Source organism: Anopheles cruzii, chromosome 3 (assembly GCF_943734635.1).
Source record: "Anopheles cruzii chromosome 3, idAnoCruzAS_RS32_06, whole genome shotgun sequence".
In the NCBI taxonomy this organism is placed as follows: Eukaryota; Metazoa; Arthropoda; class Insecta; order Diptera; family Culicidae; genus Anopheles; species Anopheles cruzii.
The window spans coordinates 69,020,613-69,035,111 of NC_069145.1; the positions used below are offsets into that span (position 1 = coordinate 69,020,613).

At 53.1% G+C, this 14,499-nt stretch overlaps 4 protein-coding genes across 5 annotated transcripts; 2 read left to right on the forward strand and 2 right to left on the reverse strand.

The window, feature by feature from the left end:
- The first annotated feature begins 654 nt into the window (after positions 1 to 654).
- Positions 655 to 2,450, forward strand: LOC128275251 (nuclear distribution protein nudE-like 1-A). Its single transcript, XM_053013689.1, has 2 exons — positions 655 to 971; positions 1,034 to 2,450. The coding sequence occupies exons 1-2, from the start codon at positions 657 to 659 to the stop codon at positions 2,243 to 2,245; spliced, it is 1,527 nt and encodes a 508-aa protein (XP_052869649.1). The 5' UTR covers positions 655 to 656; the 3' UTR covers positions 2,246 to 2,450.
- Positions 2,451 to 4,780: 2,330 nt separating this feature from the next.
- Positions 4,781 to 6,982, reverse strand: LOC128275249 (actin-binding protein IPP). Its single transcript, XM_053013688.1, has 4 exons — positions 6,520 to 6,982; positions 5,482 to 6,454; positions 5,346 to 5,406; positions 4,781 to 5,215 (listed from the first exon to the last, which is right to left on the reverse strand). Exons 1-4 carry the CDS (start codon positions 6,970 to 6,972, stop codon positions 4,825 to 4,827), a joined length of 1,878 nt encoding a protein of 625 aa, XP_052869648.1. The 5' UTR covers positions 6,973 to 6,982; the 3' UTR covers positions 4,781 to 4,824.
- Positions 6,983 to 8,279: 1,297 nt separating this feature from the next.
- Positions 8,280 to 9,997, forward strand: LOC128275252 (dolichyl-diphosphooligosaccharide--protein glycosyltransferase subunit 1). Its single transcript, XM_053013690.1, has 2 exons — positions 8,280 to 8,872; positions 8,941 to 9,997. The coding sequence occupies exons 1-2, from the start codon at positions 8,296 to 8,298 to the stop codon at positions 9,741 to 9,743; spliced, it is 1,380 nt and encodes a 459-aa protein (XP_052869650.1). The 5' UTR covers positions 8,280 to 8,295; the 3' UTR covers positions 9,744 to 9,997.
- Positions 9,998 to 10,898: 901 nt separating this feature from the next.
- Positions 10,899 to 14,014, reverse strand: LOC128275248 (adenylyl cyclase-associated protein 2). 2 transcript variants are annotated; one of them, XM_053013686.1, is made up of 7 exons: positions 13,874 to 14,014; positions 12,575 to 13,253; positions 12,302 to 12,500; positions 11,866 to 12,223; positions 11,423 to 11,793; positions 11,197 to 11,343; positions 10,899 to 11,124 (listed from the first exon to the last, which is right to left on the reverse strand). In XM_053013686.1, the coding sequence occupies exons 1-7, from the start codon at positions 13,944 to 13,946 to the stop codon at positions 11,041 to 11,043; spliced, it is 1,911 nt and encodes a 636-aa protein (XP_052869646.1). In that variant the 5' UTR covers positions 13,947 to 14,014; the 3' UTR covers positions 10,899 to 11,040. The 2 variants fall into 2 exon arrangements, with proteins under 2 accessions (XP_052869646.1, XP_052869647.1); XM_053013687.1 differs by lacking the exon at positions 13,874 to 14,014 and having other exon boundaries at positions 12,575 to 12,773; positions 12,832 to 12,975.
- Between the last annotated feature and the right edge of the window lie 485 nt (positions 14,015 to 14,499).

Below are 14,499 nucleotides of genomic sequence, written 5' to 3' on the forward strand. Positions count from 1 at the left end.
GCTGCTGTTGCTGTTGCATTTTTTACGGTGCTGAAAACATTGCAAACTTTTGCTCCACGAAACGACAAAACACCATCAAAATAAAGTGCGCATCGTTCGGCACACACATTCCGGAGCGTATTGCGTATTCCAGTGCTCTAACGGGTGGCCATATTCCCTGCCGTCGACCGTTTGTATAAGGTGGTGCTCTCTGTGGCTGCGGAGGCAGGAACGTTGGTGGTATTCCGCTGCGCTGCGCCTGGTGCATCTTTTTGGCAGCCCTTCAGTCTACTGCGTCTTCGCTGGCCACTCTGTTATTATCGTAAAGGGCGTTGCGACAAACGCACCGAGCGCACCGCGGGGAAACCGAGGACATTGCCAGGGCGTGCGAGGATGACGGTGTTGTTGCGCTCGGCATCGGTCGTTCTTCGTTCGGCTGGTCACTAGGCGTCGCTGTGTGTGTGCGTGTGTGTGCTTGAATTGCACAATTGATTTTCTTGGCCCAGTACCCACGGCCCGCACTTAGCACCGGGGTGGTGCTGCTGCTGGGTGAGTGTTGCGAAAACCAAACAAACCGTCGTCAACCTTGGCACGGTTGTTCGGGTACGCCACCGCATCTCAAAAGGCTCTGCCTTGGGTGGTAGGGGTCAAGTTCCTTGCCGTGCTCGCTAACCATGATGGAAGGGAAACTGTTTACCAGCGTCGAGGAGGAGTGCCTCCACTGGAAGGAGCGCTGCCTGAAGGTGTCCCAGGAGCGTGACGATGCGCAGCGCGAGTTTGACGACTTTACGGCCGAATCGCGCCAACTGGAGGCGGAACTGGAGATGACGGTCGAGCAGCAGGAGAAGAAGATCCGGGACCTTAACCAGGTGGTCTCGCAGCTGCACGGCGAGTGCGAAGCGTACAAGCGGAAGCTGCAGTACACAGAGAACGAAACCAGCAAACTCGACACCGACTACCGGGTGCTGGCCAAGGAGAACGAGAAGCTAAAGGTAAGATTCGGTCGCACTCCGCATTCAGCCGCCGCAGCCTCTAACGGGTGGCCTCGTTTCAGGTGTACATCCGTGAGTTGGAGCAAAAGAATGACGATCTCGAGCGGGCGAACCGGGTGGCCAGTGAGAGTGTGGTCGAGTTTGAATCGATGCTCAACCAGGCGTACGAAAAGAACGCGCTGCTCGAGCTGGAAGTGGACGAGAAGGAACGGATGCAGATCAAGCTGCAGCGCCTGATGGACGAAGCGCGCGATCTGAAGCAGGAACTAAAGGTCCGGACACTGAAAACGGACGAAAACGGTGACGAAGACGAAGCGGGAGCGGAACAGCGGCACGGTAAAGACGACACGGCAAACGATGACGACGGCACCGGTGCGACCGGCGGCGATACGGTCGCCAGTGCTCAGCTGACGCAGGTTTGCCTCGGTGCGAACGGTCCACTCGGGCCGGACATGAAGCTGGAAACGTTAAACAACAATCTGAATGCGAGCAAACAGCGGCTGTCACCGTTGGCCAAGTTTGGTGCTACCGGCAAACTTGCCGACGCGAGTTGCTTCCGGGAGGTGGACAGCGAAGAAAGCAAAACGCTGCTGGAAAGCTCAACGAAAGGCACGTTCCTGCCGGCGACCAGCCCCACCAGTCAGTTGATAATTGAACGAAATGGGAACGCTCAATCGACGGCACTCGTGCCGCTCCCGGGCGGTGGCTCACTACTGAACCCACCGATGGCATCGAGTGACCGCGTCTCGACGTTAAACATTGTGGCCGACCTGCTGCGACGGTTGGACAACATGGAGGCCAAGCTGAAGGCGTGGAAAATTCGTAAACCCTCGTCGAGGACAGGCGGTGGCGGCGGCGGCGGCAGTGGCGTTGGTCCGGGAAGCGTGAGCAGCGCCGGAAGCCACCGTTCGTTACACGGCAACATGCAGCACAATCATAGTCACCATCATAGTAGCCATCTGCAGCAGCACCAGCAACCATCTAGTTACCACAGCCACCATCAGCACAGCGCTGGCGTCGGTGGCAGCAACCATTCGCTCAACTCGCTCGGTGCCGATGCCACGACGACGGGGGCCTCGACGCCGATTCTCGGCAACTGCTGCGGAAGCAGTAGTAGTGGTGGTGGTGGTGGTGGCGGTGGTGTCGGTAGCAGCGGTGGTAACGTGCAGCTACACTCCTACCAACCGAGCACCATCACGATCGGTACGCAAACGTCACAGCACCAGTCGGCACTTCCGAAGGCGGAAGTGCTGCTCGGCCGCACAGCCAAGTGAGCTGCTTCCGCCGGAGCAGCCGCCCTGACGGTGACACAGTTTCTTTCCAAGACTCCCTCCTTCGGCTCCGCTGGGCGGTTTCGAACCATTTCTGCATTCGGCAAGCAAAGCCAGCTTTTTGTATAGTTTTTTCTTCTTCCACTCTTCGTTCGGCTTATTTGCCTCTTCGCCACGGGGGGAAGTGGTTGTCCATCACCCCGCTCGGTTGGGGCTGCCACGTGGTGGCCCCATTTTTAATACGAATGTGTTTACGCGTGTGTATAATTTAGCCTTTCCATAATTAGGTTGTACATATAACTAACGAAGGGATAACACGCACGATGATCGCGCTCGGCCTCCGGGGAACCGGGGCCCAGAGTGTGTGTGTGTACGGATAGATCGTTAGCTAAGATGCGTTTTATTTTTTTTTCTTTTCGAAATGTACATTATTTTGCTAACTCATCGGTCGTCGATCTATGCCACGGAGGGCAATACGGAGTCGAGTTCGGGAATCGTTGATCGGTTTTCTGGCGCAAGAGAACGATTAGGGTAGACACGGCGGTGCCACGGTACGGATTTGAAGGTAAACCCGAAAAATAACTTTTAAAGAACGCGGAGGTAGAGTAATCAGCGCGCAAGAGAGACGCACCACCAGCACCTTCTTCGACGGAGAACTCAGTTTAGCCAGTGCTTTATATTGTTCACAATTCTCATCACGCGCGCCCTTTACTGGGCAACGAACCGTTAATCCCACGCTGGGAAAGACCGTGCACGTGCTACCGTTTTTACGGCGCACCGGCAGAAGTTTCGCGGAGCCATACGTTTCTCCTTCAACCAGCACCAGCGCTCTGTTTTGTACCGTATTTATATGGCCTTATGTGACACTAAGCTAGGGAGCAAAGCTCCGTTTCTGCACCTCCCCACGAGGGGGTCGCAAAACGAGAGTCCGAATCCTGTTTCGAACCAAGTTTTTATGCACCCGTGTGATGTGTGTCCAGTGTGATCGTGGAACAGAGAAGTCTGCGGACAGAAAGATGTTGCAATAATGGGACGCGGTGCAAAACGCGGGCGGCGCCTTCCGCCGATCACGTCGAAGGGCATGGCAGACATTAAAAACGTTGATTGACACTCTACTTTCGTGCTAAGAGCATATTGACTAAAAACCCCGAAAAACACTACAAACAACTATAACGAGTTATCAGATTAAAAGAATACAAAACACAGACAAAATAACGTACGCCCCCCTTTAATACAAACTGTTGAATCTTCTGAAGCATACATAAATGTACAATTAGGAGCAATTGTGGGAAACATGTGTAGCGCATAAATGACGATGCATTAAGCGAAAAGTAAACGTAGACAACAGGACGTAGCGTGTGTAAAACGGAAAATTCTCTTTTAGTCCTAAGGGCCATTGTGGCCCGAGCGCATGATAGGGAACACAGAACGCGCGACTAGGCGAGTGAATTAAGAGACTAACGCATAATAAAGGCTATATTTATTCAAATGGAAACATGAATAACATGGAAACAACGCTGGGTCTTGTTCGTTTATTCCCATCCGAAATGTACCATGATAAGGAGCCACATTGTCCTTTTAAGGACGACGCATCCTTTGTGACTGCGTTTAGTAAAATTTAATTTGAAATGCACTCCCCAACCCGTTTCATAAGGTAAAACGATCCACACGACCTCAAAAAAGAACGGCGTAACGGCGAACAGCTAACGGCAGGGAAATCAGCAGGTTCGGATCAACATGACCGTGCTGCAAAACCAACTTTTGTAACAGGGTTTCAGGATGGCAAGGAGGTAGCTCATCAAGATCGGCCGAGAGCGAGAGGGCATCTTCCCTCCATCTCTCTTTTCGCATGATCACAGCGCCATCTGTTGGTGAATAGTGGTACTAATGGTGGCAAAATTTGAATTTGTACTCGAAAAACCGTTAAGTCTCAGAACTGTTGATGAAAATATGTTTTATTGCGCTCGTTAGAAACGCTTCGTCGTTCTTTCTTTTCTGTCTGCTTACAAGTTTGGTTGTGTGTGCTTTCTTTTCGATTCATACCGCAGAAACGCAATGGAAAGGTACTATCAGTGGGGAACAAATGGAATAACAACATAATAGTTAAACGCGTCGCGGATGCATCACCCCAATTCTCTGTTTCCCTTCCCCGCTGCACAGGGGAACGGAGAGAGAACACACAGAGGCCACGAAATTGAGTGGCCACCACCGTTCCTCAGGATTTTATCAGGAAAACTCTCCTTGTGTCTCTGACACCTATTTACCCCGTATATTTATTTTCATTGCATTAGCGTTTCCAATTGTATTCTGCTCCCGTTTTTGGCATTGTTAAACGGTGCGCATCTTGCGTCTGCCCGTCTCCGTGTCTTTGGTTCGATTCGCGATTGTCCATCGATGGCAAATAGAATGTGGTGAACGGTCTATGTTCCATCTACCCCCAGGAGCGCTAGAGCTCGCCCCTTTGCCCACTGATGGATGGAAGAAGATATGAAAATACTGTGGCCACCTTTTGCCAATTCAGGCCACGGCATGAAACCGAAAGCGTTACGCCCTGGACCAGCTTCGTGCCAACCCAAAACGGCTTAAACAACGACGGCTCCGGCCTCGGAGCGACTGGTGGGCAGATCGGGGCAAACCTTCCACTGGTCGGTGATCGGATCGTAGCACTCGAACGAGCTGATCGTGATCTGTGCGCGGTAGAAGTTAATCTCACACGGTTGATCACCGCCGGCCACGTACAGTAAGCCGTCGGCCGCAGCCACCGCAGGACTGGAGCGACAAACGGTCATCGGGGACACAATTGACCACTTGTCATCGTCGAAGCTGTACCGCTCGACAGTGCGCAGCACCTCCTGCTGGCTGCTATTGCCACCGACGACGTACAGGTGACGGTCCAGAATGGCCACTCCCATCTGACAGCGAGCCGTCTGCATGCGGGCGAGCTTCGTCCATTCGTTCGTTACGGGATTATAGCTGCCGAGTGGGAGAAAAAGTGTCACTAAACATGGAAGCCTGACCCTGAGAATGGCGCCCTTGCTTGCTCCAACCCAGTTCCTAATTCCAGTCAGTTGCTGGGACGCTAGTGTTCGTATCAGATGCTTACCTAATAAGATCCGTTAAATATCTCGAATGAGTATTGCATCCACCGACGATGTAAATTAATCCTGAAAGGTATTAGGAAAGAACAAATAGGGTCACGTTTGGCCCCTTTCAATCGGTGGGACACGCATTCCTGTTACCTTCAAAACTAACTACACCCATGCTGAACTTCGGTTCCGGCAGATCGCCAACCATACGCCAGGCTTTCCGCATCGGATCGTAGCACTCGATCGAACCGCCAATGTCCTCGCCGATCCAGCCGCCCATCGCGTACAGCGTGCCGCCGAGTGTGCACAGGCCGAACTCACAGCGCGGCACATTCATCGGAGCCATCGGTTCCCAGTTGTTGTTCTGCGGATCGTACACCTCGCCGTTCGCCAATATCTGGCTGCCCCGCTCGCCACCGATCACGTACACTTTCCCACCGAGTGCCGCCACGCCGGGCAATATCCGCCCGATCTCCATCGGAGCCGACTCGGTCCACTCGCGGGCAAAAATGTCGTACTTTATCACCGACTCAAAGATCCAATCCGTTGGCGTCCACCCGGCCGACTGTTCCCTCCGTGAGCCACCGATCACGTAGATGCTCTTTTTGGCGCAAACCCGCGGACAAACGCGCAACGGTACGAGCTGACCACGGCGGGACGTGAGATCGCGGCGCACCGAGCGCAGTGCGATCTTGAGTGACACATCGCGACACTCGACGATCGCTTGATCGATCAGCGACACCGCCACGAGCGCGATGCGAATGTGCGACAGGATCTCGAACACGTACTGGCGCCGCGGGACAACGTCGTGCTGGATCCAGCGCAGCGCGGCACTAAACACCTGATATTCGCTGTCCACGCGCAGCGCTTCGGACGCGATCACCTTCACCAGCAGCGTGTGCGGCACGTCGAGCAGTTCGTCCTCAAGCGCCACCTTTGGAAAGTTGCTGTACACGAAGCTGGAGGCCACTTCGGCCAGCTGGCGGCAGTTGTGTGCTTCGGCGAAGCGCAATATTCCTAGGGCATTCGACGAGTGCAGCTCCCGGCACAGGTACTCGCAGCACCCGTCGACCACTTCCGGAACCTGCAGCATATCGGCCGCCGCTAGCAATTCCTGTACGTTGCTCTAAAAAGGGCAGTGCAACGGTCAATTATAATTATCTTGCCATGGCGATCGGTCGTGACCGGTACCTGTTCGATTTCGATTTGACCGGTGTAGATGAAGCCAACCAGCAGCTCGAGGATATCGGCCCGGATCGAGTGCAGCGTCACGGAGCGCTGCTTGCCTTCGCTCAGACCGAGCTCCGGTCGGAACATGGCTTCGAAGTAGGCCGAGCTTGCACTCAGCACCGCCCGATGCGCATGAATGGTGGTGGTTCCACTGGCCCGGATTTCTACGTCACAAAATCGGCCATCCAGTCGCAGCGCGTTGAGGTTTAGCAACATCTTCTGCGCGTAATGGGGACAGGAAAACCGGGGCTTGCTGGGGGTACCATGCCCAGCACCAGCACCGCTACCCGGCACCGCCGCCGCCTGCGATGGGTCATTGGAAGCGGCCGGAAGCTGGGCTCCGGATGTTGCCATCGAGCAGATAATATCTCCGCAACCGTTGCCGTTCCCGTTAAAGCTGTTCAGTGGTGGCATCTTCCAGGTGTCTGTGTTTTGGTTTCGGTTTTTGGTATTTTTTCGCTGCAGAATTTCACTTTTTGCCGTCTTTGGCGACGTTTCTTTTGAGGCAAATCTCTTCACGCTCGAGAAAAAGTAGGCTCTGAGACTGGTGGCTGGTAGTAGGCGCTGCCAAAAAATGGTCGTGTCGCGTTTTTTGCAAGTGGATTTTTCTCTCTAGTTTTCGTTTCGGTGCGAACTCACTTTCGTCAGCGCGTACAATTTCCACACTAACTGATGGTGCTGCTGCTGTGTTTTCTGTTCTGTCCCATTCCGATTCTTCTTTGCGATGATATACACGCCCTAATTAACAAGGGTGGACGGACGAGATCATCAACACTGTGTGTGCGAGCCCTCAGAAGTCGCGGTGGTCTTTTACTTACCCTCACTGCTGCTTAATCAGAGCAACCATCGACGGGGTTTTAATCAACGATCGTCGCCATCGCTGCACGCCCACTCCCTTTCACTCGCTTTCGGCGGAGATTCGGAGATATCAATTGGCAGCGCGGCCACCACCAAATGAATTGCCTCTATTGTGCACTGCCTGGTCCTACTGTAGCGCTCCCTGTTCCATGATGTGCGTTGTTTTTGCGTCTCTTCCGGGAGAGATGATATCTCGAGAGAGGCCGCTCTCGGCTCTTTAGTGCACATCACATTTCTTTCTCTCTTCGCTTTTTCTCACACCAGAACACGCTCTCGGAGAGAATAAATCAAAGAATAACGAAACAATAGAAACCTCCAAATGCAACCAAAATACGGAGATGAATGTGACTATTTGAAGGTACACCTCACAAAACGTATGCCGGTTCTTAAGATGAGTAACGTAATTAAAACAGAAAGAAAGAGTGTGAAATTGTGCAACGAATTGTTGTGTTTCGCAGTCCCGACTTATTAAAACCAATATCACAATGAAGCAACCCTGCCCTTTGGACAACAGACGCGAAACGGTACTCTGTTCCTAGAACATCTCACTCTCCTAGCAGCGTAAAGTGAACCCTGGCATGTAAACAACCACCTCGTTTGTTGGATAGAGACACGTCAATATTTTCGGTTGTCAAGCAGAGCCTTTTCAATCGCGTGTGTGGCCAACGGGTTTCGAGCCGGATTGAAAGTGTCCAAAGCGCTGGCTGCTAGTGATTCAACCCCGACTCAAGTGCCCAACACAGCCCAAACGCCCGTTATCGGTTCCTTCGACAATCGATCCCGGCATTCGCCCCAAACGTGAGAAACAAGACTGAACAATCCGAGTCCGCGTTCCCGTAAATCGTTGTTCCACAAAAGAAAAGTGCTCCACGTAGCTCCATGGCCAAGTTTGTGCTGTTGGTCGTGGCGGCGGCGGCACTGTTCGCCGGTGCCACGGTGCAGGCCGCCATCGACATGGAGCTGGAAAATAAGGCCGTCGACCGCACGATCGATCTTACGTCTCAGTTGGTGAAAATCTCGTACAAAATAACGCTAGAGCACAAATCGAAGCTGCCGATAAGCACTTACCTGTTCCTCGTTCCGGAGGCGGAGCGAGACCGGCTGGCGTTTATTTCGGCCAAAGACTCGGCCAAGAAGGAGCTGAAGCTCACCGAAACGAGCACGCCGAAGGGGGTTACGTTCAGCATGACACTACCGGCCGGTTCCGCGGCACCCGTCGTGTACATCGACACCGTGTTCACCAAGTCCCTGAAGCCGTTCCCGTCGGCCATCGGCCAGAGCGAGCGCCAGCTGGTGCAGTACTTTGGCAACGTTTACTTCTACTCGCCGTACAAAACGCTCACTCAGAAGACGACCGTCCATCTGAGCTCGCGAAACGTCGAGAGTTACACACAGTTCAAGCCGAGCTCGCAGGCGGACAGTACGATTACCTACGGTCCATACGACAACGTTGTCGGTAGGTTCCGAGCACGTCCGACCCCCTTTCCTTTCGATGGCGCTAATCTGTGTTTGTCTGTTTTGCAGCGTTCTCCCAAGAACCGATGACGGTTCACTTTGAAAACTTCACCCCGTTTCTGACCGTCACACGGCTCGAGCGGACGATCGAGGTTTCGCACTGGGGCAACATCGCCGTGGAGGAAACGATCGACATCCTGCACTCGGGCGCTACGCTGAAGGGTGCGTTCTCGCGCTACGACTACCAGAAGGACACGCGGTCCAATCAGCCCAGCGTCAAGTCGTACAAAACGCTGCTGCCCGCCTCGGCCTCCGGGGTCTACTATCGGGACACGAACGGTAACATCTCCACGTCGGCCCTGCGCACGCTGAAGGATGCCGTCGAGTTGGACCTACGGCCACGGTTCCCACTGTTCGGGGGTTGGCAGACGCACTACACGCTCGGCTACAACGTGCCCAGCTTCGAGTATCTGTTCCAGAATGGCGACAACTTTCTGCTGAAGATGCGCGTCATCGATCACATTTTCGACGACATGACGATCGATGAGGTGGTGACGAAGATCATTCTGCCCGAGGGCTCCACCAACATCAAGCTGATCGCCCCGTTCTCGGTGACCCGGCATCCGGACGCGCTGCACTACACCTACCTGGACACGTTCGGCCGACCGGTCATCACGTTTAGCAAGCGCAATCTGGTCGAAAACCACATCAACGACTTCAATCTCAAGTACAACTTTTCGCGCGTCATGATGCTCCAGGAACCGTTGCTGGTGGTGGGCTTCCTGTACGTTCTGTTTGTGTTCGTCATCGTCTGGATGCGGCTGGACTTTTCGATCATCAAGGAAAGGGATCCGCACCAGCACAAGGACTAAGCGGGTGTGCGTTGGGGGAGCGGTTCCCTGGGGACGGAGGCGAGTCACCAATTATTTCTGTCCGCTTTCATCGATCACCAAACGCCGGTCCGCGCGCGGTCCTTATCTCTAATTGTGCAGATTTAGTTTCATTCTTCCGATGAGGTTGCATCGATTAGTCCACGCGAGCAACGTTTCATGCTGTTCGCCGAATATTCCATTGACCACAGATCGGCTTTACTAGTGGCGTTACTGTGCACCGTATCTGAACAAACTAAGAGTAGATGAATAAAACCGAAATAAATCGAAGCGGTACCGTGATTGGGAGGTTATTATTGGTCTTTTTGGCATTGCATCCAACTCTCATCATCCGTCACTCGTCCGGTTTGTTTTACAGAATTAGTTCCGGTCGATTTGTAACTTTCTCAAAAACCTATGAAATGCTTAACTATTGGTTACCTGAAGGGCGGGCGGATCAAACACGGTGTCGGTTCCAACGATTAGGCATGTTTCAACTGGTTATGGCTAGCATTGTTTATTGAATTTGTAATTTTGTCCAAATAACATAATGATTGATGGGTATACTTTCTTGAATGATACGCAGCATGACAGTATCGGTTGCACAGTTCGTATCGGAGTTTTATTGGTTATCAAACGTTTACGAAATGAAATCGTGCGTTTACGATCAATCCGATGCCTGCCTGAATTGGTTCGATTGGTTCGTCGATGATGAGTAATTTATTTGATTGCTTTAAAATGCCTTTTGATGGATTAAGGGGTCGCAAAAATGTAAAAACAAAAGGAATTCATTGTATCGGTTTGAGACGGGATTGAAGATTGCGAAGAAAATGTGCATTCTTCCTGTTCCCAATGGTGTAAATTAATAATGATGCCCGTTTCGAAATGTTTTTGCTACCAGAAAGAGTGGTTTTAGAAAGTGAGTCACGTGAGGGGCTTCTTGTATAGCTTGGTTCCGATTGAATACAGACACGTGTTCTACCACAATCCGATATAAAACGGTGATTTTCTCTCGCTAGAGTACTCCGGCATGAAACTCTATCAATTCTGATTCTGATGACATTATTAGCTGTTTTTAAAATTACTCAATTTGATATTTATATACTTGTTTTGCTTGCACGCGTCGTAACTTCTAGTTGATTTGCTGTGACAGTATGTGTGTGTGTGGTCTCCCCTGGTCCTCCTGTCCGTAGTCGGCGAAAATTACCATTAAACTTGTAATAAAACTCACGCACAAAACCTCACAGCGCATACGGACACGACACGACACGACACGGCCGATCGCTGGCGGACCGCACGTTTAACCGAGACTTTCGACGCAGGTCGTGCTCAGCGAGGTGCCCTTCACAACCGTTTTGAATTGCTCCGGAATAGGTTGCTCGACCTGCGTGCCAAGTAGAAAATATTTTCCATATAAACATGAGCACGGCCACGGCCATAAATTGCCGATACTCACGTAATCACCGGTGGCTCCCTTCGGGATCATCACGTTCATTTCGGACGACTTCGAGCTGACAATCTCGACGCCGAGCGAATCCGCCGATAGATACATCTGGCAACCGTCCGTCTTGTCGACGGAGATCGTCGGCACCTTACCGAGAACCTTTTCGGGAGACACGGAAACGGAACCAAACTATTATTAAGCCGCTCGCCTCGCGGGGTCTACAGGGGCCACCACTCACCTGCATCTGCACGCTCTGGCAGTTGACGAACTCGGCCGACGAAACCATCGTGTCGAAGACGAGGGAACACTTTTTGCACGAGTCCATCACCACGCTGTTGATTTTGCCCTTGATCTGCAGCGCCGAGCCCTCGCACCGGAACATGTACACCACGTTGTTCATCTCGGCGTTCTCGACCACCAGATCGGCGTTGTTCTTCTGGTACTCGATCAGCCACTTCTTGCCGTCGCGCGTAAAGGACGGCGCCTTTGCCGGAGCCGCCACCGACTTGGTGTCATTGGTAACGCCCGCGGGGGCCTTGTACGGGGCGGGACCCGATCGGAGGCCGGGATTCTTGTGCGTTTGCATTTCGGACGTTACCTTCTTTAAACCTGTCGAAGAAAGCCCAGGGTCAGTGTGAGTTCCTCATTTCGAGAGAGCCCACCACCCAGCGCTTAACGAACCTTTCGTAATTTCGGCCCCCTGGTTGATTTGGGCAAACAGGGCGCTACGGTCGTCCCCTACGCCGCCCGCCGACATATCGCCCAGCGGCATCATCGGTGGTGGCGGCGGCAGACCGCCGGGTGGTGGTGGCGGTGGAACGGCCGACCCGCCGACCACCGGTTTATCCTTGCCCGACCACACCAGCCCGGTCGTGTGGTGTTGCTTGATGAACTGTTGCAGTTCCGTGAGGGTCTGGATCCAGGCCCGAGCCCACTCCACGTGTGTCGCATCCTTTTCCTTCCAGTCCTTCAGCACCCGGTTGGTGTAGAACTGGCCGGCATCGTTCATCTCCTTCACATACGGACCGGGAGTTGGGGCCTACAGGGCGAGAGCAGTGAGATTGGAGCGATAATGCTTCTCAGAACACATCCACGGGACCGGTGCAGGGTCACTTACCACACAGACCCATCCCAGCGCGGGAATACTTTCGCTGATCGCGGACAGATGGTTGAAGAACGGTGAGGTACGGTGCTTCTCGCGGAAACTTTGGATGGTCGCAATCTTGTCCGAGGTAGGTTTCAGTAAACTTTGCAAATCGGCGTTCGACGACGGCGCACTCGAGGCCGCGGCCACCTTCAGGAACGTCAACTGGACGCTGGGGGGGAGAATGCAGAGAAACAGGCATTACACAGCCTGTGGCGAGCCCGTGACCGTGCCCGTGGTACTTACTCGAACGCTTCCTTCACGAACTGGGCCTGCGTGGCGACATCGCCGCCGATTTTGTTGGCCAGCGTCAGGAAGCTGGCGAACGAGCCGAGCACAATATCTTCGTACGCGTTAATACTCATCGTTCTCGATACTGGGTCCGCCGGCACTACTACGGCACTGTTCTGCGTGGCGAACGATAATACTGCGTTGTCTCGTTGCTCTTGAGCGGTCAAAGGATTAGTATGGTTTAAAAAAGCGGATGAGTGAGTATGTATTACAGTGGATAGTTCGGTGGTGGTGGTGGCGGCGGTGGCGCTGCTGCTCCCGTGTGCCGGCAGCCGATCGGTAAACGCGGGGAAGAGGCTACTCTCGAGACTGTCGATCTGCTGGTGCAAGAACGACGCCGAAGGTGGTGGTGTCGAGGGAAGAACCGTCGGTAGGTCGCGCTGTTCGGAGGGTTCTTTCGTCAAAAATGCATTCCGGTTCACAACTGCCCTGCGAGTGACCGTGTTCGCCGCCCTGCCGTCGTTGGTCTGGATTGCCGCCTTGCCCACCACACAAGCGTCTTTCAGAATACGCCGAGTTTCTTCCAACTCTCGCGCCGAAACCGTACGCTCTAGCCGATCCACAATACGCTCCAGGCGATCGATCAAACACTCTAGCTCACGCGCCGACGAAGGCTTCAGATCCGGATCACAATCTGCGGGAGGAAAAAAGGACGGCATTAAAAAAATTGAATCGCTTGTGAAAAACACGCAGGTTAACAAAAACGTGTAAGAAAAAACGATAGAAAAAGAAATAATACTATTTTGTTGAATGGTAACCTCCCTTCAGGGAACCTATTTTTGGAAGTGTCACCAAAAACTGATCAAAAGCAATTGGGCAGCAATTTTCAATGTTCGGGCCCTTCCACGAATCTGCCGCCAAAAATTTCCACCATTGCTGGCCACCGAGCACACGCACACGCTTGCGTCACGCGAGAAGGCCGTTCGGCCCCCGCGATCTATTCTCGATTTATTCTCCCCGATCTCCTGCTGCCGGTGGCCGGTTCCCAAAAATACTCATTCGCCACTTTAAAACGGCTTAATGATGACCGTGAACACGCGAAGGAAACCGCACACTTTGTGTTGGCCTCCTACGGAGTCGACCTTAAGCTGAAAGATCCCCTTAGAAAGCAATTTCCACGATTCACTCCTATTACGTCACCGAGAGGGACGTGCCACCCTAAACACTGGACCAGAGGCACGGAAAACACTTTCCAAACTGACTCAAACTCCGACACAGACCGACCCAGACCCCACGCTTGTTGGCGCACATTACCTGGATTGGAGCATGTTTTCACATCGTGAATGATCAGCGTACGCCCGAAACAGGCGCTCAGCGCTTGACCCATTCAGTGGACACACCAAACCAAAACCGCAGAAGAACGACGAACAAAAAGGCAAAACAATTCACACACACGCGCACACAACGGGCGCCAGGATGCTGCGCCGGGGGGGCACAGGCCAGGAGCTCCTCCTCCGGCTGGCCGGGCACGAAATTCCAACCCAGCGCCCGGCGGATGGTGGTTTTGGGAAGTCCCAATCCAAACTCGGTTTTCGGCGAATTTAAAATTCGCCAATACTATCGCGCATGGGCGCGTGTGTGGTGCGATGCGCGTAATTGTGGGCAATTAGCAAACTTCTTCGTGACGTTGGCCACCTTTGCCGAGAGTGTGGTGGCAACACCACCGGATGATGCTTGTTTTTGGAGAGAGCGAAAAGGAGAAGAATAAAAATCAGCACGATCCGGTGTCGCGACGAGATTGAACTTGGAAAACTGGCCACTCGTGTGTGCGCGTGTATGTGTGTGCCGCCGGGAGAGGAAAACTCGGTGCGCGGTCTAGGGTGGTGTACTAAATTTAAAATCGCGTTCAAAACACGGGTGCGACCCGTTTTCGGGGGGAT